Source organism: Blennius ocellaris (genome assembly GCF_963422515.1).
Source record: "Blennius ocellaris genome assembly, chromosome: 22".
Lineage (NCBI taxonomy): Eukaryota > Metazoa > Chordata > Actinopteri > Blenniiformes > Blenniidae > Blennius > Blennius ocellaris.
This window is the reverse complement of record NC_137671.1, coordinates 17048157-17070700: the sequence shown is the minus strand read 5'-3', so window position 1 is coordinate 17070700 and position 22544 is coordinate 17048157. Positions and strand designations below refer to the sequence as shown.

The 22544-nt window shown below is 40.8% G+C and overlaps 2 protein-coding genes across 3 annotated transcripts in view; both read right to left on the bottom strand.

The window, feature by feature from the left end:
• The window catches only part of mpped1 (metallophosphoesterase domain containing 1), a gene marked incomplete at both ends in the record, with an annotated part of 407823 nt that overhangs the window by 372247 nt on the left and 13032 nt on the right, over nt 1-22544 (bottom strand). The gene's annotated exons all lie outside the window — the stretch shown is intronic.
• Nucleotides 1-22544, bottom strand: part of scube1 (signal peptide, CUB domain, EGF-like 1) — a 174519-nt gene that overhangs the window by 150941 nt on the left and 1034 nt on the right. For both annotated transcript variants that reach the window (XM_080518490.1, XM_080518491.1), the window contains exons 2-3: nt 9800-9922; nt 1385-1510 (exon numbers count right to left, since the gene is read on the bottom strand). In XM_080518490.1, the coding sequence (XP_080374616.1) occupies nt 1385-1510; nt 9800-9922 (249 nt within the window). The remainder of the gene's footprint in view (nt 1-1384; nt 1511-9799; nt 9923-22544) is intronic.

Sequence of the window (22544 nt, the reverse complement as noted above, 5' to 3'; positions counted from 1 at the left end):
TCTCCCTGTCCTCTGCTGTCACTCAGTCGACACACAGAAACTAGTGCTGAGGAAGCCGCGGCTGATAAGACCACTTTACCCAACATAACGGGCCCCGTTACATGCCAAGTAACGGGAACGGCGTTGCCTCAGCCATGAAAGTAATTAGTTAGATTACTCCATTACTGGTAACATAACTCCGTTAGTAATGCTGTTGTATTTTGTTAGAATGTTTTTATATATAGTTACCATATCCATGCTTAATTTCAGTCTTATTTCTTGTGTTCTTTTTTAACAGCGTCACTCAGGCGCTGTTTTCTAAATCATGTGTTCTGAGGCTTGATAAGGGAACCCTGACCGAGGCTGAAAACAAGGATGAGCCGCATCTTCCACACAGCTGCCGTCTCCACGTCCCATGCGCGCGAGATGTCCTGAGATTGTACTTATGGTTGATAAACTGTTAAGCATACAAAATGTTTGTTTCTATGATGTATATCCTGTGAACCCTCCCCTTTGTTAAATGAAATAAAAATGCAGGAGAAATGGTCTGGAGCCAGAGTGGGTAGGAGGTGGACTTGGGCGCTCTCCTAGGCCATTTCTCCTCGCGAGTAACTGAAGCTCATCCTTGTTCTCTTGTTCTTTCTTGCAGATTTAATAAATGTCTATAGCCTAAACCTGACACATTTATAGGCACGCTACTCCCAACACTACTCACCACATCTTCAGCACTAATGTTGAGTATGGAGCCGCCACCTCAGTGTACAAGACTCTTCTTGGCTTGGTTCCCTCCTACTTTTTTTACTGTCCTCCACAGAACCAACAGCCATTACTCCTTATGCTCCAGTGACATTTTCATTCTGTACGTTCCACATGTTTGGAGTGAACTTGGGAAGCAAGCTATTAGTTCTTCTGCCCCCTCTGCTTGGAAAACAGTCCAAATGCAGATAGAATAGAATGCACAATGTCAGAACTGGTGTCTTCCAATCACTTCTTTTCTTTAGTATGCATTAAAGAAAGAGGTTTGAGTGATACGTCTTCATGTGAGAACAAATACAGTTTATTATTTATTATTGGCTCTTGCACTTTAGTCGAATCTGTCTTTCACAATCTGCATTTTATCTTTGAAATTTGTCTATAGTAATCTGCATTTTATGATCCTATCTAGTGTATAATGTTACATGAGTTAAATCTATTTAACATTTTCATTCTGAATGTGTGGTGTGTACCTCTTGGCCAGATCACCCACTATCAATCTCAATGGGTTCTTATTCTGGTTAAACAATGGTTAAATATAACTGCACATTTGTATGTACACTCGTGTAAAGAGATTTGATTTTGTCAGACCACCATTTTCTGAAGATATCTTGATACAAACGTTTTATATTAAAAAAAAAACTATACCTACCCAGGCAGTTGTGTCCGTCGTGTGCCAGCATGAATCCATCATAGCAGGTACATCTGTAGTTTCCTGGTATATTGATGCATTCGTGGACGCAGCCTCCGTTGTAGTCATTGTCACATTCGTCCACGTCTGGAAGAGGAACCAATTTGTGTTATTTATGATTTATTATGTCTTCAAACAAGTCATAATATCAGTAAAATTACTGGATTAACTATTATTAAAGCAGGTTATGACGGTTTGGTGGGGGCACGTGTGGGAAAGTTTTTGTTTGGGGTGCCAGCCAGGTATCTCTCCTGACATGTAAGATGCTTTAAGTCAGTTAGGTCATTTCGTTAAGAATTTACACAACCCATCATATTTTGCTTCTTTTTATTTCCTATCAAACATACACAAGGTAATACACAATTAAAATATACAGACTAGTAGACTGGAATATCCACACAAGCAAACACAGAACACTGATTTCAAAAGAAAATGTTGTATTTGTTTCTTTTAATCTGGGACTATTTAGTCCAAAAAGAAAATGTGCTCCCAACAGGAGAAGGAAAACTCTTCAGGAGCAAAAGGAAATAATTTAGGAGCAACTCAGAAAGTTCATCAATAACACAAAGAAAATTGGTACCAGAACAGAAATGTTTGAGCAGCAGGGATCGATTTAAGTCAGTCAGTTTCCTGTGCTTCACAAAATCCGTTCTGGAAGAGGGGCACTGTACGAGAAAGGCAGAAGGAAAGTACATAGTTAACTATATAGTTATATATACACACATATATATATATATAGTTGACTTGTAGACTTCCACATAACAGTGCTCATTCTTTTGCCCCAGATTTACATGAGCAGGATCTGATGAGTGGGGATCCAGTAACATTTTAGCTCGGAACAGTTTTTTACGATTGTTTACACACTAAAATAAAAATGTCCACACAATTTGCGAAATTCTACTCCAAGGAGCAAAACACCTCCACAGATCTGCACAACATTACACACAATGTCTGCTTCACCCTTTTTGCAAAACATTACACACAGTGATTTGTAAAACTCTACACACATTTCCACACCTAAGACACAGATAAGGATTGTGAGGTTACTTCCTTGTCATTACAAAGCCACGGATTGCCAATGACCACACTAATGAACAAATTGTAAAAAAACACATCCACCAGGTGTGGAAGCACCCTTGTGCTACTTTGAAAACGCAGCACTCAGGTGGATGCTGAAGAAATTCGACATGAATTTATATCTGTGGATGAGGCTGGATTTAACCTTGCGAAAACAAGGAGAAGAGGGAGAAATGTAATTGGACACAAGGCAATCACCAATGTGCCAGGGCAGCGAGGGGGTAACATCACCCTTTGCACTGCTATTACACAAAATGGGGTCCTCCACCACCATGCAAATCTGGGACCCTATAATGCAAATCTAATACTTGCATTTCTTGACAGATTGCATGCGATTGTCACAGCATTAAACCAAGTGGACCAGATGGTACATTGTCGTTTGGGACAATGTCTCCTTCCATCGGGCTGCTCTGGTCCAGAATTGGTTCCATGAGCACCTGAATTTGAAGTCTTATACCGTCCCCTATAGTCCCCCTTCCTGAATCCAATAGAAGAGTTTTTTTCAGCATGGCGGTGGAAGGTATACGACCTGCGGCCCGATGACCGTTTGCCCCTCATTCAGGCCATGGAGTCTGTGATCATATCGAAGCAGCTTCTGTGCCGGGGTGGATTTGTCACAATAGGCGATTCTTCCAATGGTGCCTTGCCAATGAAGACATAGCCTGTGATGTGGATGAAATCTTATGGCCTGATCCAGCCAGACAGAGAGATGATGAACAGTTACAGTATTCTTGTTGCTTTTATAGTAGTTTTTCTACAGAGTGTATGAAGTATGTACTTCATGTAGTAATTTGTATTTGTCTACAGATTTTATTTGTTTCATTGATTTCATTGTTGGTTGATTACTGTAACTGATTATGATAAGAAATACTGTAAGTATTGAAATAAACACTTGAAATATTCAGTCTGCAGCAACAGTGTTGTGCAGTGCTTGGTAAGTTTATAGTAGGCCTATTTGTGTACATTCTCCCTACTAGTGCAACAACACATCATCAGTAGGGTAAAACTAACCTGTCTTACGACGGTCAAAAGCCAGCTCACGTTCCCTGCGATAGCAAACTACTCATGAAGAATGTTGTGGGTTTGTCACTATTTATTTTTTCATCTAAATTATTGCTTACATAACAATGTCTGGCCAAAAATCTAGCACATGCTATTTCCTAAAATTAGTTTTTTTACAAATGTGTTTTTTATTGCAGTGTGAAACTGGCTGCAATAGTGTCTGATCATTGAGGACTGTGTTGGTTTAATGAAAACTAATAGCATTTTCACAAATATGTGTATATGTTTTGACTGAAGTGTCATTTTGCAAACAATCTAGGAATTATGCAAATTGAGTGTGGTGTTTGGATAATTGTGATTATATTTTGAAAAAAAGTACCTGGTTTTCAAAATTGCGTGTAAACAATTGAAAAAAAACTGTAAAGAAATAGTTTGTATGAGGGAAATAAAGTGGCATGCTTGATTGACTGTCAATCAATTCCCATTAAACTACGTATTTGTATCTGTATTTGTTTGCAAATCTCATCAAATTTTGAAAGAAATTGTGGAATAAAACTTTGAGAGTAACAAATGTTTTTGTGTCTACTATAAGACAAACGTTCAAGATCATGATGGACCATGATGGACACAAAATACACCAAAACAACCAAAACATTCTGCTTTCCAGTAAACTAATATTAAGGCCTGCCTATACAATAATGTTTCACGTGAAAAAATATTGTTTGTGGGGGGTCCTGTTGAGCAGGCTCTCGGAATAGATGTGTCAACCACAGCTCCTGCTAACTTCTTACTTACTAATATATTTTGAACACTAAAAATCACTCAGACTTTGACATAAAGTACCTTGAGTGACCTGTGACTGTCTTGGAAATGTCACAAAAGCCTCCTAAAGACCAAAGAGAGAGCAGTTGCCGTTGGCTCTCGCAACGGCAATTAGTGCCATTCAAGCATGGATTGACTCGTTCTGTGAGGAAAATTGGGTTTCTATTGCCTCTCTACATTCAATGCTGAGTACATATGGCCAACGAATCACAGATGTAAAAGATGGATTGAATGAGTTTGACATAACATTGAACAGCGTGGACCCATCGCTTTTACTTCTTATTGACATCTTTGGACAAGAAGGTTTTGTGTCACTGCTATCTGTGGACAGAGACCTCCTGACCTCAGCCCCAAAGCTGGGTGAGGGCGATAACGGGTGTTGGGATCTCACAAGACCACAGAAAGTTTGTTCATTTCTAAGGATAGACAATTTTTCATATGTCATGTGTTGGGATTTATGGTTGGTAATTAGCATTAATAATTACTGTAAGTAATGGAGTACTGAAAGTAATAGATTACTGAAAGTAATTTAGGAAAAATTGGAATTACTGATGAAGTAAACGGTTAGTTACTCATCAGCAACTCCTAGAGTAATTGAGTAATTACTCAAAAGTTAATATATTATCAAAAATAATTTATTAATGAAAAATTATTAATTTGAATAAATTGATTATTTATCAAATAATAATTGAATCGGGGCACCACCAGCTAAGCTGGAAATAGCTAATACCAAGTTTCAGTCTCGTTTGTCAAAAGGTTATTTAAGTAAGTTAATATTTCTGTGTAAACATAACAATCTTAAATAACAAGGAAGGTGTGAGATTCGAGCACAGACTGTTACAAACCAGTGAATTGTCAACAATAAATACACAATAATTACCAAGAATCGATCAATTCAGTTAAAATGCGTTTATTAACAAAAATTTATTTATTCAAAAATAATTTAGAAATTATTTATTAAAACAACACAATTAAGTAATAAACATCAAACACGGAGATCTAATCTATTAAACAGCAAACACTATGTACAAAGAAAGAGGGTGTGTGTGTGTGTGTGTGTGTGTGTGTGTGAGAGAGTGTGTGTGAGTGTGTGGAAGCCTGAGTGGGGATGTAATGACCACGAGTGTCCACCAGGTGGCGGCGGACCTTGGAGGGTCAGTGTGAGTGGGTGTAATGACCTCGAACGGCCACCAGGTGGTGACCTTTCAAGAGATTGCACTCACCCACGCGGCCACCAGAGGTGCTCGGCGTACTCTTTCTGGACAGCGTGACGTCATTGTGCTCGTGCACGGCTCGTGAGCCTGCTTGGAGCGCGCCTGGGGTCTCGTGGCCGAGAAATCCCAGGGACAGTGACCTACACACGGTCCCAGAAGCGCATGGAGGACAGCTGTTGCTGAGTTGCGCGGTCGTTAGTGAGGAGAGGAGAAGAAAGAAAGGAGGGGGAGAAAGGAGGACAGAATCTACTGTGTGTGCAACTGTGCAGTTTGTCCACAGGTCCAAATATGAGAGTGAGGCAGGAATTGGACACAAGGAGCAAGCTGAGAGAGAGAGAGAGAGAGAGAGAGAGTGGAGGTTCGCGCGGATGTGAATCCAACGCGCAGACACAGATTGGTTGAAAATACGGGATTGGCGTCCCTGAGTTCAAACACAATAATAAAACACACAACAATATTAAAGCGACGTTAATCTCATTGCCTGCCCAGACTCTAAGCCTTACTTAGTTGGACGAGGGTGAACGTGGTGGCCGGGGAAAGTCCGTTGATTTCCAGGCTGCGGGCTTGTTTCTCTGGCGTCCCAGGGAAAGGAACTGAACTGGTCTGCGGACAGGGAAAAAGTCCACAGGATGATCCGAGGAGTGATCAAGCACTTCTTTTGAGGAGGGGGAAGAAGAAGCGAGTTCAGCTCAGCATGCGGGGAGTGTGCGGTGGCAGCGAACACTCAGGATCCGGTGAAGAAAAGGAAAAAAAAAGGAAAAAGGAAAAACAAAAGTAATTCCACGGTGGTTCTCGGCTCGTCCAGCGAGGTGAAGAAGCTCCGGGCCCGGTTAGCGTGTTAACACATGCGGTACTTCATCTCCGTGCGAAGAGGTGCATCCGTCTCGGAGCACATTCGACTTGGAAGAGGGTTTGTATACCTTCGCGGGTGGTTTTTATACCTCTTGTTTTGGTTCCGGGTTCCCGCTGTGCCGAGGGCAATGTGGACCAATCCTGAGGGAGGGCCCGCCCCGGGGTTTCTGGCTGATGAAGGAGCTCTTGGGCTCCCCTGCCGTTGGGCTCCAGTGTTGCACCTTGGAGGGGGGGAGATCCGGGGGGAGGGTCACATGACCAATGGCGAATTTTTCTTGGCCTGAGCATGTGGCCTCTTTGTTCTCGAAACGTGGTCCCCCCTCCCCCCTTCCATGCGGTTGAGTGGCCCAACACATGATACACAGTCATGACATATTCATATATTCATATATATTCATAGTCATTCGACACCTTCGAATCCACATACTTTCAAGAAAAGCCTGCAAAAGCAGTCTTGCAAGAGACTCTGGCAGTGAGCTTTCTCCTGTGAATACTGTCAACTCACCCAGCGTTAGCATACAGCTAACAACAGAGGCCTGCAACCAGGGGCCTTCACTCCTCAACTCCTTTGCGGACCCAACCACTAGGGTCAGACCTTCCCCTGATCCAGAGACCAGCACCCAGAGTCTGATCTCCCATCAACCAGGGAAACCAACCAGTTCCTCCAGGACGGACCAGGGAAACGACGCTTCACAGAACTTCTTTGTGTTTTCCTCAACCAGCAGGAAAACCATCACAGACCTGAGCGACCAGCTCCTCAGTCTGGACAAAAGGAACAACCAGGAGCTGCAAAGAAGGACTCCTGAAACATCAACTTCATCTTCTTCTCCTCAGCCTGCAGAACCAGCAACCACAGTTAGCAGGAGGTGCTAACTACAGGAGAAGACACCAGCTTCCCTCCAGCAGGACAACAACTGAACTCCTTCAAGGATTGGGAACAACAACTGGGCTTTACCTGAGATTAGTTAAACCTGATGCTATGATAGAACTGTTTAACTTTATGAAGATGTGTTGATTCTGTTACAGTGATTGAGTTCTATAGATAATGATATTAGGAGCAGTCATCAACCTGTAAACCAACGTTAGCTGTGCCACAGACACAGGGTCTGCATGCTAATCTTTGCTTTGCTAACTTGTTACAGTTTTTGTCAATCACTTTGAGACTAGTTTCAGAACCTTGATGTCATTTTTCACAACTCTAGATACAAAACTCACAACCAATGATCAGAATGCACTTTTTTTCAAAACTCTAACACTTTTTTTCACTCACTTGGATACAATGCACATAGACCAAAGATCATTTGTCCATTGAACTTTAATCATCGGTTCAAAATGACACAACTTAACATCACAGTACAATCATTTCAAAATGCTATTCACATATTACATTTCTAATGACTGTCAATTCATTTCATTACAATATTCTAACTATCAATTGATACAACTACTCAAAATGACAAGTAACTGTTGCTTGTTAAAGCATAGTCTTGGAAACGGAGGATGAGCATGTTCAGATCATGAAATTTTCAGGATGATGACAATGATTGACACGACCTGTGACACCAATTCGTTACTGATGATTGATCTGACCTTGTCGTATGGCAGTAATCAAGTGACATCCACAACAACATATGTAGTGATACAACATGGAGCGGGCAGGTGGGCACCATGGAGGTCAAGTAGGAGGAGGAAGAGGAGGAAGAACAGGAAGACATGGTTACACTGTCTTCCTTACACCACCTTACACTGCGGGCAACTGGAGTATCCAGCCCCTGTCGAGGAGCTGGGTTCCAGAGTCCAAGCTGTGAGTGGAGTCGAGCCCGACTATATCTAGACGGTATCTCTCAGCCTCCCCCACAAGCTCGGGCTCCTTCCCCCCCAGCGAGGTCACATTCCATGTCCCGAAAACCAGATTCTGTGTCCGGGGATCGGGTCGTCGAGGCCCCTGCCGTCGACTGCCACCCAATCCACACTGCACCCGACCCCTACGGCAGACTCTGTGGGTGGTGGTGCATGTGTGCATACATCACCACTCATAATATCACTGTGATATTATGGTGAGAAATGTGAAAGAAGCACACTAGAGATAAAGCTTATACTTTACAACAGACGTGCACATATGCCTTTATTTTGACACACCAACAGACAGACCATGGCAGGAGGACACTACACACAAAACCTTCTTCAGTCCTGGTTGCCAACTTACAACTAATAAGCTAAACTCAATGAACTAACTAACTAATGAACTAAGCAACCAAAACACAACACAAACATTACCAACACTACAAACCTAACATAACCCCCAATAATTACATTTAAAAAACGAAAAACAGAAACACCCAAAATGTATTGCAGCTATCAGCTCCACGATCACTACACATTATTAAAATGGCAGATATATGCAGAAGATCTGGGATTTTTAGAACCATGAGTGTGAGTGGTGTGGCTTTCAATGACATTCAGTTGTTGTGGAATACACAATAATTTTCCATCACTCTCAACAAGTCCGCAATGAACCCTCCCATAAATTGTTGGTGCTCCACAGCACCACGGTGTTCCTGTATCAAAGATATAACAAGCTCCCGGCTTCAGACTCCTGTTAAGCCGTCGTCTCCCAGAGCTTTGGCTCCAGTTGCCATGACTTGCGGCCATAATTCCACGTTCTTTGCACCATTGTTGTTGCGTAGTGACATCACTGCACCGCTCACGACCCACCTACATTTTACTGCACTCTCTGTAGCGGGACTGTGCAACACAGTTGGTTCTGAGTACGCTTTGCCTTCCCATACCGACCCACTCCAGGATGAACTGCAGTGGAACCGAGGCTCAAGGAGCCGCAGTGCAGGGACAAAAGAGTGAGGCTCTGGAGCCGCAGGTTGCTGACCGCTGGTCGAGACAGTCGTGTTTTGATTGCTACTTGATCGGCGTATAAACATAAAGAGGATAAGCTTAAGTTTGCTGTAGTTTGCATGCCAGGCCATTAGTTGGTGCAGAAAAATGTACAATGAAAACATTCAGGGACATTTTAACTGTCCTTATTAGTCATACATTGGTATTGAATATCAAAGTTTGCAACTGTGTTACTTTGATATTTCAAATAAAGTTGTGCATTCCAATAAAATGAATGGTTCCTTGGATATTTGACAATCCAATAAAGATTTCAAGAATGAGCCCAAGGAACAATTACATCAACCAAATCTGCTTTCACGAGTTGATCCAACACCAATCTCTTAGACTTTCATCAACTTGCAGATAAAACTAAGGGAGTTGAAGTGGATGACTTAGTTAACTTTGTATGAAAAAACACTTTGCCAACTCAACCCCATCCGGTCCTCCTTGTGTTGCTTCTTGTACTTGTCCATAGAATCTTAATGAAGTACAAAGAAAACAAGACAAGACAGGAACTCACCCTCGCATTGCTTGCCGTCTCCCTTGTAGCCTGGCTTGCAGATACAGTTGTAGGACTTGGCTGTGTTCTGACAGAGTGCGTCGATGTGACAGTCATCTGAGCCTTCCGTGCACTCATCTGCATCTGAAAACACAAAAACCCTCGATTATACCCAAGTCCCCGAGGAGTTAGCCAGCTCTCAGTGATGGGTTTGATTCATGATACATGGGATCAATATCTCTTCAGGCCACCTTAAAAACGATTCCAGTACGGCCTATGCACTATTGAGAACAACATGAGAGGTATCAAGGATAAATGAACACATGGAGGGGGAGGGTTGCACTGATAAAACACTAATAACTGTTTTGCTATGTGTGTGTGGAAAGTTTTAAGGGGCTGTCCACATGAGAATGCCAGCTCACTTACACGAATCGGTTTTGGCCGATCATCCATACGAGGTGGTGTTTTAGAAGCTCAAAAACCATTTTTTGAATACACACTGTAAGAAAGAAATGTGTCGAATAACGGACAATGTACTAGCAATTTTCTGCAATTTTCTGGGGGAGCAGGAACAGGCTGGTCTGCAGTACAACGTCTCGTGTAAAGAGCCTGGACAAGTCAGAAAATGAATCACTTTTTGAGCTGTTTACATTTTTTTCCTATAAAATTGGAAATGTGGACATTTTGTTAAGAAACTGCTGACAAAAGACATTATCAGGGGAAACGGATCACCACCACATTTTTTGGAGCTGCCCAAAAATCCAAATATTCTGGGGAAAAATTCTGGAAGCCATCCAATATATATTTGCTCATGTAGGGATTTCTTACCTCATAAGGATCACTATTTATGTTGTGGTTGGCAATCGATAATGATTAATAATTATCAAAGATAGTTATTAATAATGGTATTGAAATTTAATCTGATCTGTATCAGAACCTCGGAGCTCCACCTGTCTTAACAGGAAATGATAGCCAATTCAGTTCTATCAGTCTCATAAGATATACTAAATAGTTAATCAGGAATTTGAATTAATAGTTAAATTAATTACAATTACCAGAATTAACAGTAAAGATTGAAGGATTTTGGAGTTCTTGACAAAGAAGAGGTCGACATTTTATTCACCTTTGTGCTCATTAATAACACAGCAAGTATGATTCCAATATTATATTTATTTACAATGAAAACAAATAAACACAGATTCTAACTACCTATATACAGCTTGGGGTTGTGTGTGTGTGTGTGTGTGTGTGTGTGTGTGTGTGGAGAGAGAAAAAGAGAGAGAGAGGTGGAGGAAGTATGTGTGAGACGTGTGATGGAACTACAAAACAAGATGGCGGATCACAAGAAACTACATTCAAATGGAGGTTATCTGAGAGCAGGAAGTCTGTCCTGGGTCTCGACCATGTGCTGGAGTACAATGGAACATGGAAGCTAGTCTTTAGCGTCTGCTTCCTGTGTGTCTCTGCTAAAGGACCATTTCTAGAATGACTTGATGTGAATGAGACTTGTTTTGTAAAATGTCAGGAGTCGTCAGATGGTGTTCAGTTACTGTGTGATGTTGTCTTTGATGTGATATGTGTAGGATTGTGAGTTAACTAGTTAGTAAAGCAAAGATTAGCATGCAGACCCTGTGTCTGTGGCAGAGCTAACGTTGGTTTACAGGTTGATAACTGCTCCTAATATCATTATCTATAGAACTCAATCACTGTAACAGAACCAACACATCTTCATAAAGTTAAACAGTTCTATCATAGCATCAGGTTTAACTAATCTCAGGTAAAGCCCAGTTGTTGTTCCCACTTCCTTGAAGGAGTTCAGTTGTTGTCCTGCTGGAGGGAAGCTGGTGTCTTCTCCTGTAGTTAGCACCTCCTGCTAACTGTGGTTGCTGGTTCTGCAGGCTGAGGAGAAGAAGATGAAGTTGATGTTTCAGGAGTCCTTCTTTGCAGCTCCTGGTTGTTCCTTTTGTCCAGACTGAGGAGCTGGTCGCTCAGGTCTGTGATGGTTTTCCTGCTGGTTGAGGAAAACACAAAGAAGTTCTGTGAGGCGTCGTTTCCCTGGTCCGTCCTGGAGAAACCGGTTGGTTTTCCTGGTTGATGGGAGATCAGACTCTGGGCGCTGGTCTCCGGGTCCTGGGAAGGTCTGACCCTCGTGGTGGGTCAGCAGAGGAGTTGAGGAGTGAAGGCCCTGGTTGCAGGCCTCTGGTGTTAGCTGTATGCTAACGCTGGGTGAGCTGCCTCCAGCAACCCACCAACTCGGGGTGGACTCGCTGCAAGAGAGCCTGTGAGACTGGTTTTGCAGCCTTTTGTTGAAAGTGTGTGGATTCGAAGGTGTCGAATCCTGGGAGCTTCAACCAATCAGTGACTGGCTGAGTGTATGGGGGAAGCGTCTTTTCAGCAGAAAGCGGAGGAGGATCTGCATGGGTCTGCTTTGGCAAAAGGTCCCCCCACTGGGTGTGATGGTCAATCACATTCATGGGTCCGAATTCATGTGTCATGACTGTGTATCATAACATATAAAAACTGTCTTTCCCTAGAAATGAACAAACTTTCTGTGGTCTTGTGAGATCCCAACACTCATAACATCCCAGTAAAATGTACAACACTTTATCTGAGTGATTTACCAGAAAGATTAACACGACATGATAGATACCTACTGAAAATAGTAATTGTTGCAGCAAAGAAAGCAATAGCTCGTAAATGGTTACAGAAAGATGCACCGAGACTAGATAATTGCATTTAAGTTATCGGGACATTCATGAGATGGAAAGACTGACCGCCTTACTATGCCTTCAAAAGATTGCAAAATGGACTAAATTAAAGACACATTTTCAGATATGAAATGCTGCTCCCTCATTCCACACATATGTATATTACTTGTGTATAAAAATAATAATAAAACAAGTTGCTGTACACACTCCATATGAATGGTCATTACGTGAAGATTTTGTGAAAAACAATGCTTGGCAATTGAGTTGTACTGTGACACTGTTCTACTGTTTAAGTTTCTTCATGTTTTGCGTTTTCCTGTGTTCATGTCAAAAAAAACTAAAAAAACAATACATTTCAAGTATTAAAAAAAAGACTGTCAGGTATATTGCGGATGCCACACAAATGACTGAATAAAGAATATAATTGTTTGGACTTTTAGTGTTTTCTCCTTTGTATTGTTGCTTTATGGAGTACTTTATATTTCAATTCAATTGTACCATGGACAGCTCGGAGCTAGTATATTCATTGACATTCCCCCACGTGTAAATCTATGTGATCCAGCAGAACAAGCACCAAAATAGCACAATAGTTAAGACCAAATATGAAATGAATAATGGCCAGTAACACAGAATAAGATAAAAGAAAAGATGGAATGGAAAACAACAATATACATTCAACTAAAGTATTTGTTATTGTGTTGATAAAAATAACCATAAATGGTATAGAGAATATCCTGTAAATCTGGGGAAATATCTGTTATAGAGTTGACAAAAAAACCATATATTCTACAGAGAACATCCTGTAAATCTACGGAAATATCCGTTAAAGGGTTGACGCAAATGTCTGTAAAATAAAAATGTACTGGCAGAAAATTGCTTGGATTTTTTCTTGCAGTGCAACTGAAGACATTCACTGCTGACCGGAGGTAGAGTATCTGATGGTACACTGTATTCCTTTTTATCTACCAAGAGAGCTCACATTGGTCATCATTGTTTATGTGCTAATGCTAAATGTTCCATGTAAATGCTACAACACTCCATAAACCACCTGGAATGGGAAATTGCAGCAAGAAATTTTAATCACTCCAACGTGAAATCAGGACTGCCCAGATTCTTTAAAAAAAATTTGACGTTTCCAACAAGAAAAAATAAGATTATATCGACACTAACATTCCAGATACCTACAAAGCCACTCCGCTGACACATCTTGGACACTCAGGTCATTTGAATCCCTGATTGCTGCTTACAACCCGGAAATCTGCAGTCAAAGACCAACAAAAGAATTTGGATATGGATTGAGGAAGCTGCCTCAGCCCTGCAAGATTGTTTTAATACCACAGACTGGGGGATATTTACAGAAGGGGCAGACCTGGACAATCACACATCCACTGTGCTCTCCTCCAGCCACTTCTGCTCTGAGAATGTTGCCTCAATGAAGGCTGTTAAAGTGTTTTCAAATAAGAATGTACAGATTTAACAGCCAATGGCGTTCCCTGCTGAAGGCATAGGAGGCTGCCTTCAAATCAAGAGGTCAGCAGGCTTACAAAGAAGCACGGCGGTCAACATGGTCAAATAAAATATGCATATATATATATACATATATACACGGAAGCTACATACAGCACACGGCAACACTACTGCTGCTCTTGCTAGTATAAAACACAACAGGTTTATATAACTTTATAAGCGTATATATGTGAAATGCGAGTCCTTCGGCGCCATGTCCTCATACCCCTCTGTTTAAAGTGTGCATCTGTAAATGCTTCGTTTCGAGGGGTAAATAGCCCTTCCCCTCACCCCTCTGCCTCCAATGCTCAAGTGAGCAACACTTGGAGGCAAACACAACGTCCACTGAGGCTTTTTACAGTCCCTGTTGAGCTATTTCATTTATACAGTTAATAAACAGATACAACTGAACTTCATCAGTCTCCTGTGGTCTCCACCAAAATGTCTCCTTCCCTCGCCGACACTCTAACGCACACTGGCTGTCACATCCATGGAAGCTGTTTTCAGGTACAGCGGTGAGGTCGGGTGCTGGGTCCCATGATGTCACTCTCATCTGACCTCCACCTTCAAATCCAACTCTTCTCCTCCATCTCTGAAGTCACTGTGCTCTCTGTGGCTGTCACACTATTTACAGCAGTAACGACACACAGCCGTTTATTACTTTTATTAGTGACTCCACTACAGTGACACCAAATAATATAATTTTCCTGACCTCCAACTCCTCCATGACTATTTGTCTCTCCGTAAAATTCCTTTTCTTCATCTTTTCTGTCTAATTTAGCATCAAATGCCGGCAATCAACAGGCTGATTGACTGCAAAGTGGGTGTTTTGAGAGCAGAGAGAACTTCTTCCAGGTAGACTATTGTTTTTTGGCGCACGCTATTTTCTGCTTTTGGGCACACGTACATTTTTAGAAGGAATCCTACACAAGGTTTTATAAATGAGGTCCCAGTTTTTTTTTACACAATTAAATAAGCTAAGAATTTTCTGGACAGAAATGTATAACTCTGAATAATATAGTGTGAATTAACAAAAAAGGTTTTTGAAACCTCTTGTGTCCCAACTCTAAAGAATCAGTGATGTATATCTTTGAAGATGTTTATGTTAGAAATATTTGGACTAATCAATTTCCTGGACAAGAGCATTTCAAACGCAAAAAAGAAAAAACATAACATGCGTGATGAGCACTGATAATCGCGAGGATCTTGACAAGATGGAAATGTGAAACTGAGGTGAAGAAAAATACAATCAAATGTTTATACATATGTTTTGGGTGTGTTTGGGTCTATTCCCTAATCAAGAGTATTTATAATAAGCAATTTTTTTTTTGGTTGTGGACCCATATTCTATAGGTGGATCCATATTCCCGGCGGTCCATAGATAACAGAGAGATAATAAATGTGCTAAACGTCAAGCTGATTTAATGTTTGATGTCCAGCTCAAAAAGGGGCGTGGCCGAGGGGGGTGGAGGTCATAAATTCACGTTTATGGCTTTTTATGGTTGTTTTATGGTCGTTTTACAAGGTTTTTATTATTTTATGGTTGCTTTGAAGAAACGAACAGGTGCGCCAGTAACTTCTTAATTTAAATTATGGAGAGTTTTTACTGAATTAAGGTTATTTTGTTTAATCTTGAAGGGTTTAAATAGTTTAATTCCGTTGTCTACAGGGGTTTAAATAGTTTAATACCTGTATTAGGGATGTTTTAAATGTTTAATACCTGTATTAGAGGAAGTTTTTAAACAGTTAACTGACCTTATATGTGAGAGAGAAGTTGTACTGTTACACCCAGTGTGACTCCTGTCCTATACTGGGATTCACAGCCAGCTAAACTCTTCCTCGTACCGCACCCTCCAAGGAACAGGCCAGTGTTGAAGTTGAACGGATTTAATACAAAGAAGTGTGAAACTGAAATGCACATACAAAAACACAGGAATACCTTTGTCAATAACAGCACAGATTGCTTCTACTAACCCTAACCCATATATTAGAAAGTAAACTACATTAATGAATAAGCTGGAGGCCTCAAGCCATCATTACACTACAATTTACCAGGAGAACGACAGTCACAACACTGCAAACATGCAACAACTGGAAATAAACACTCAAACAACATTGTTTACTTACTTATTTTGCCACTCAAAGGGTTAGAAACAAATTGTAGGACGTAGAAAGGTGATTAGCATTAAAGCTAAGGAAGCTGGGAGAATGTGCATGTCTGCTCAACTGCTGAGTAACAGAGTGTAACTGAAATGATTCTGCCCTCTAGAAGTATGGCGGAATAATCAAATAAATGAACAGTTACAACACAGAAGTACTTTATTTAATTTCGTCTAAAATCCTAAGTCTAGGCTTTATGCCGTCGTTGTTGTTGTTGTATGACGTTAGAATTAAATCTAACATTAAACCCTGTATTCAGAGAATGAAACATTTAAAAACCCTCTACTACCCCTGAATTAAACATTTAAACTAAACCTTACATTAAAAGCCCGTGTGTGTTCTCTTCAATACACGGAGGTTGTATTTAAGAGTTAAATTTAAATTCTTCAAAGTAACCTTAACTCAGTAAAAACTCTCTATAATTTAATTTAGGAAGTTACCAGTGCACCTGTTCATTTCTTCAAAGTAACCGTTCAATGGTCATCATAGACACCTGTTTAAGGCCCTGTATCCAGTGAATTAAACATTAAAACATTTGAGTGAGAAGTACTTTATTTAATTTCGTCTAAAATCCTAAGTCTAGGCTGTAAGCTGTCGTCATCGTTGTGGTTGTTGTTGCTGTTGTTTGATGTTAGAATGAAATCTAACATTAAATCCTGTATTCAGAGAATTAAACAATTACAAACCCCCTTACTACGACTACTACCTGTGAATTAAACATTTAAACTAAACCTTACATTAAAAGCCTGGTCTCTTACATAGTTGTATTTAAGAGCTAAATTTAAATTGTGATTGTTCCGACGGGAAGACGGAAGATTTCCTCGCACAAGCTCTGACGCATGCGCAGTGAGTGCGTACAGTCGCGTACAGGATGGGTGGCCACAAAATTTGGGCAGCGCAAATTTATGTTGAAATTGTAATAGTTTTCAGTACTAACTGTTTGACCTTGTAAAAATATAGACAATTTCATTATATACACTATGACCACAACAAAGAAAAAATGTGAAGTGTAACTTTAAAGGTTATTAAAGCAATATTTTACTAGTCTGGTCCACTCAAGATGAAACTGGACTGTATGTAGTGCCTGAAGTAAATTCAATCTTATTTAATAATTATCTTGTATACATCTTACGTACATGTGTATATATGTATTTATATTGTATATATCTTTGCATTGGTTCAGTTATGTTACTTTAAATAATATTCATTCAATATCAACTGGCCCGTGAACTTTAAATGTTTGTTTGTTTTTTAACAGATTCATTGATTAAGCGGAAAAAAAAAAATCAACCGATTAATTAGCCGTAATCACAACTCCAAACAGTAACTTAAAGGAGTCATATCACACAACTTTTCAACACTTTCGCATGGTTCCTATTGGTCCAAAAACATTGAACTCTATGTTTTTTCTCCACATCCAGCGTGTCCTTGATTTTCAGCCAAAATTGATTGAATATTCCATCATTCCAGCCACATTCAGAATCTGCTGGGTTTCGGGGAGCTGGGCTGGCTCCGTCCCACATGCCCATCTGAGGAAGAGGAGGAAGTGCTTCCTCTCTTTATTGTTATTGTTTACATTCTAGTATCTGGCCTAAGTTATGGAGCAGCATCTGGCTCAGGACCTCCACTCTCAGGCATCTCCACTCTCAGGCTGTGGAGGGCCACTGTCAGACAGGAAATGACAACACATTTAACCCGAACGCACAGGCACACGCTACATAGCGGTTGCTACTTTGAAATTTCACGAAAGAGTTATGAATGTATGGTGTCTTGCGTGTGTTCGGGTTGATATACCTGCCGTAAACTAACATATTGATGATGATAATAACAGCCTGTTTCACCAGTGGTTTGGTTTATGTGTCATTTTAAAGCTAAGTAATGCTATCGGTGGCAAGCATTAAAACACAGCAGGGTCAACTTTTTTCACTACATGACGTAAAGTAACTTCATATATCCGATGGGTGAAGCAGTTTGTAAAGAGTACAGCAAGCGATAAAGCCTCCATGCAGTAGCTAATGCATTGCAATGAAGTAGAAAATGTGTTTTTCTCCACTTGTGAACGTTTTAGAGAATTGTGGTTCTCACAGGTCAGACAAAGTATCAACATATAATGTGTAAATCAACATGATGTGTTACAATAGTTTATATTAGTATCTAAAGTTGTTAAAAAAATAGCTCAACCTTAATCAGTTGTAGTAAAGAAATTAACATATATCAAATGCAGGAGTAATATTAATCCAGTAGTGATTGACAAAAGTGGCTGTTTTTAATTTTAATTTATATTTTATATGGGTATGTGTTTACATTTGTCATGTATTCCATAGGAAAAAAGCATTTTTGTGGTTGATCTCTGTGACATACCAACATGGTGACAACCAGCAGCCTGCATCACACTCGAAACTTTACACGCAAGTGTTCCATGTCATACTGATTTTCAATAAAGTTATAATTCTTACGCAGTTTCACTATTTTCATTCAAAATATTCCCTTATATTAGAACGATGTTACAGTCACAAATGCCATTGTGATTCCTGTGTAGAAACCTGCTCCCTCCCTGCTCTCATTAAGTAATGATGCTCCCTGTGACATGCAATGTTTATAGCTAAACATTATCAAATGTTCATAATTTTTTTAAATTTTATATAGGTTTTGCCTTGTGCTGTTTTGTTGTCTTGTTCTTTCACACAATGTTGAGCTCAAATGTCTGTAAGTTTCTGAAGCCAACAATTAATCATTCTTGAAATGTGTGTGTGTGTGTGTGTGTGTGTGTGCGTGCGTGCGTGCGTGCGTGCGTGCGTGCGTGCGTGTGTGTGTGTGTGTGTGTGCTCTACGAAGAGCAGTGCACTAATGTTTCTTTCAGATTGGACGTCACTCCACCAGGTGGGGACACAACAGTGGAAGAGGAGTCTTGTTTCACAGTCTGTCAAATACTATTGATGCAGCGTTGGAACAATAATGTTTCTGTCTGTGCTTTCCATAGGAAACGTGTGAATCAAGGATTGTTGGTGACTGCAGACGTGCAGCAAAGTTGGTTCAGGCGGACATGCACGTACTTACTGGCCGAGTTGACCTGCCTCCGGTCATAGAGGAGCAGAACAGGCCGAGGCTGGGCTGCAGTACAAAGTCTGGTGTAAAGAAGTCATCCTGGATGACTCGGAAAATGAATCCCTTTTCAAGCCATTTAAATTTGTTTTCTTTAATATTGAAGATTGAACATTTTGTAAAGCAATCATTGACAAAAGACATTATCAAGGACATTTCGAATTCCACCCAGATGAATGAATAAAGAACAAAAAAATTGTTTTGACTTTTTGTATTTTCTCCTTTGTATTGTTATGTTGGGCCCAGAATCCATGCGCTCCTTCAAGCAGTTCTCCCCCAAGAGAACAGGCTGCAAGAACAATGGGGAGATAATAAAACAGCAGGGGGGGGGGGGGGGGGGCGGGGACCCTGAGAGGGCCACAAGCCCCAGGTTGGAAAAGCCCTATCATTGGTCGAATCCAACCCGGACACAACGGGTGTCCAAAATGCAACTTTTGGAGCTACGTGACACACACTCAGCCTGGTCTCCAAGCAGAGAGCACACAGTGGAGCACAAGAATCAAACCACGATTCAGCCCGCTGGCGAGCAGAACACACTGTTTGGATTATCCTTTTTCTGTTTTCCCTTCTTCTTTTTGCAATTGTGTTTCATGTGCCGCTGATAAGCATCTGTTGTGTACGCAGGTGAGCGCGTTCACGTGCATCATCGCAAGCTCAGGACTCTGGTTTTTGCCCTCAGAAAAGGAGTTCTGAGGCGATCCCTGTGCGGAGAACCGAGTCATGGAACCAAGCCTCGCCAGAACTTTCTCCCTCTTTTCCTCCTCTCTCTCTCGCTCTCTCCTTCATTAACCCTCTGTACGTGCGCCCCGCACATAGTCCGCCGCCGCGTGTGTTAAATGATCGAGTTAAGCTCTCCACATAGCCACATTTAGCATCCAAACCGCTAACTTGTGATACATCGAGTGTCCCCTGCACATGCACGCGATGGCTGTCTTGTTTATCTGGTCGCCAAGCAACCGCCACATCCCCAGAAAGAGCGAGTCAACCGCCTCATGTGGCTGTGTGTGTTATCACAATCTCTCTTTACGCACACCTGGTGGTCGCATCGAGTCATTGCGCTCTCCCTCCGCGCGCCCCTAGTGGTCGTCACGGTCACTGCCTCGAACCAGACGCCTGCCTCCCTCTGGCGTCCGTTCGAGATCGTTACACACACTCACACTGACCCGCCAAGATGCGCCGCCACCTGGTGGACACTCGTGGTCATTGCATCCCCACTCAGACACACACACACACACACACACACACACACACACACACATACACACGCCCCCTCTTTCTTTGTACATAGTGTTTTCTGTTTAGTAGATTAGATCTCCGTGTTAGATGATGTTTGGTACTTGATTGTGTTGGTTTAATAAATTATTTATGAATTATTTATGAATTAATGCATTTTTGTTAATAAACGCCTGTTTGCTGAATTGATCGATTCCTGGTAATTATTGTGTATTTATTGTTGACAATTCACTGGTTTGTAACAGTCTGTGCTCGAATCTCACACCTTCCTTGTTATTTAAGATTGTTATATTTACACAGAAATATTAACTAACTTAAATAATCCTTTTTACAAACGAGACTGATATTTTGGTGCTGGTGGTGCCTCAATTTCATTATTAGTTGATAAATAATCAATGTATTCAAATTAATAATTTTTCATTAATAATAATTTTTGTTAACTTATTAACCTTTGAGTACTTACTCAATTACTCGAGGAGTTGTTAATGAGTAAATGACCGTTTACTTCCTTTAATAATGTTAATCTTTCAAAAAATACTTCCAGTGATTTATTACTTTCAGTAATCTATTACTTACAGTAATTTTAAGCTAATGACCAACCATAAATCTCAACAGTTATTTTAAAGAGTACTCTATATTTCACTTCAACTGTACCGTGGACATCTCAGAGCGAAGGTAGTATATTTATTGACATTCCTCCAGGTGTAAATCTATGTGACGTAGCAGAACGAGCACCAAAGCAGCACAATAATTAATGAATAATGGCCACTAACAGAATAAGACAAAAGAAAAGATCAAATGGAAAATGGAGTCATATACATTAAAGTAATAGTGTATACAGTTTAAATGATAACAGTGAAAGTACATCATGTGTATCACATGGTAGAACACTTTGCAACAATAGCTATGACATCTTGGCTTATAAAATAAGTCATTTTAAGAAAAAGAGCATTTTTAACTGACTGGCCTCAAGCTGAATTATAATATAAATTCTCAAAAGGTATCTTAGAAAAGTGACTACACCTCTCACATTTCTGAGAACATTTATATCTTTCTATGGGACAACACTGAAAAAATGTGTTCCATCAAAATATATAATTTTAAATAGTGTACAAATCACCCACCTTTAAACAATAAAAACAAACATTCTAGTATTTATGGAGGGGTGAGATTTGATAAGATATGCTTTCTTTTCTTTGTTGGGTGAGATATATTTTAATTATTTGATTTTGTGCATGTTTGAAATAAACAACGAATGAAAAGCATCTTTCAAGCCCTTGCTCAGCCAGAGCCTCCCTTTACTGTGTGGAAGTTGTAGCATTGATCCAATGACCCTTAACCAAGGTCTTGCAGGCATGTCAAGAGATTTTCCCACCTCCCCCTTGGCCAATCAGAGCTTTCTTTTAATTCTATCCTGAAGTGTTAAATAACCTCCACAAATGAAGAATGCAGTTTTAACAGCGTTATATAATAATGTATCACAATTACATCATGTGATAGAACAAAAATATTACTATTGTAGTATTAAAAACTGGCTGACATTAAAAATACTTAAGTTTGGCATTCATCTATCATGCAGAGAGGATTTTTACTGTTCTATCAATTCGAAAAAAAAAAAAAAAAACGTGTGTATAGCTTCCATGCATTGGGAACCCTGCGTTACCCGTATCCAGGCCCGCCCCTCCCTACACGCAGAACACGCGCTGTGCGTAGGGCCCCGCGATCCATGGGGGGCCCCATTTTGCGCAAGTGAATTGAATTTCCCTCGGGATCAATAAAGTATCATCATCCTCTGCAAATGCGCAAAGGATGCGCGTGCATTTTGCCGAGAGGCGCGTAGAGCACCGCCACCGGGTCAGCCCGAGGCAGGAGAGAGAGAGAGAGAGAGAGAGAGAGAGAGAGAGAGAGAGAGAGAGAGAGAGAGAGAGAGAGAGAAAAGAGACGAAAGCGCGAAGCATCACCATCTGACCAATCAGCGGTCAGGTGGGCCGGCAGGCAGTTGTTTACAGGTAGAGAGGAGAGAGAGAGAGAGATGGCTTCCAAACGTCAATACAATA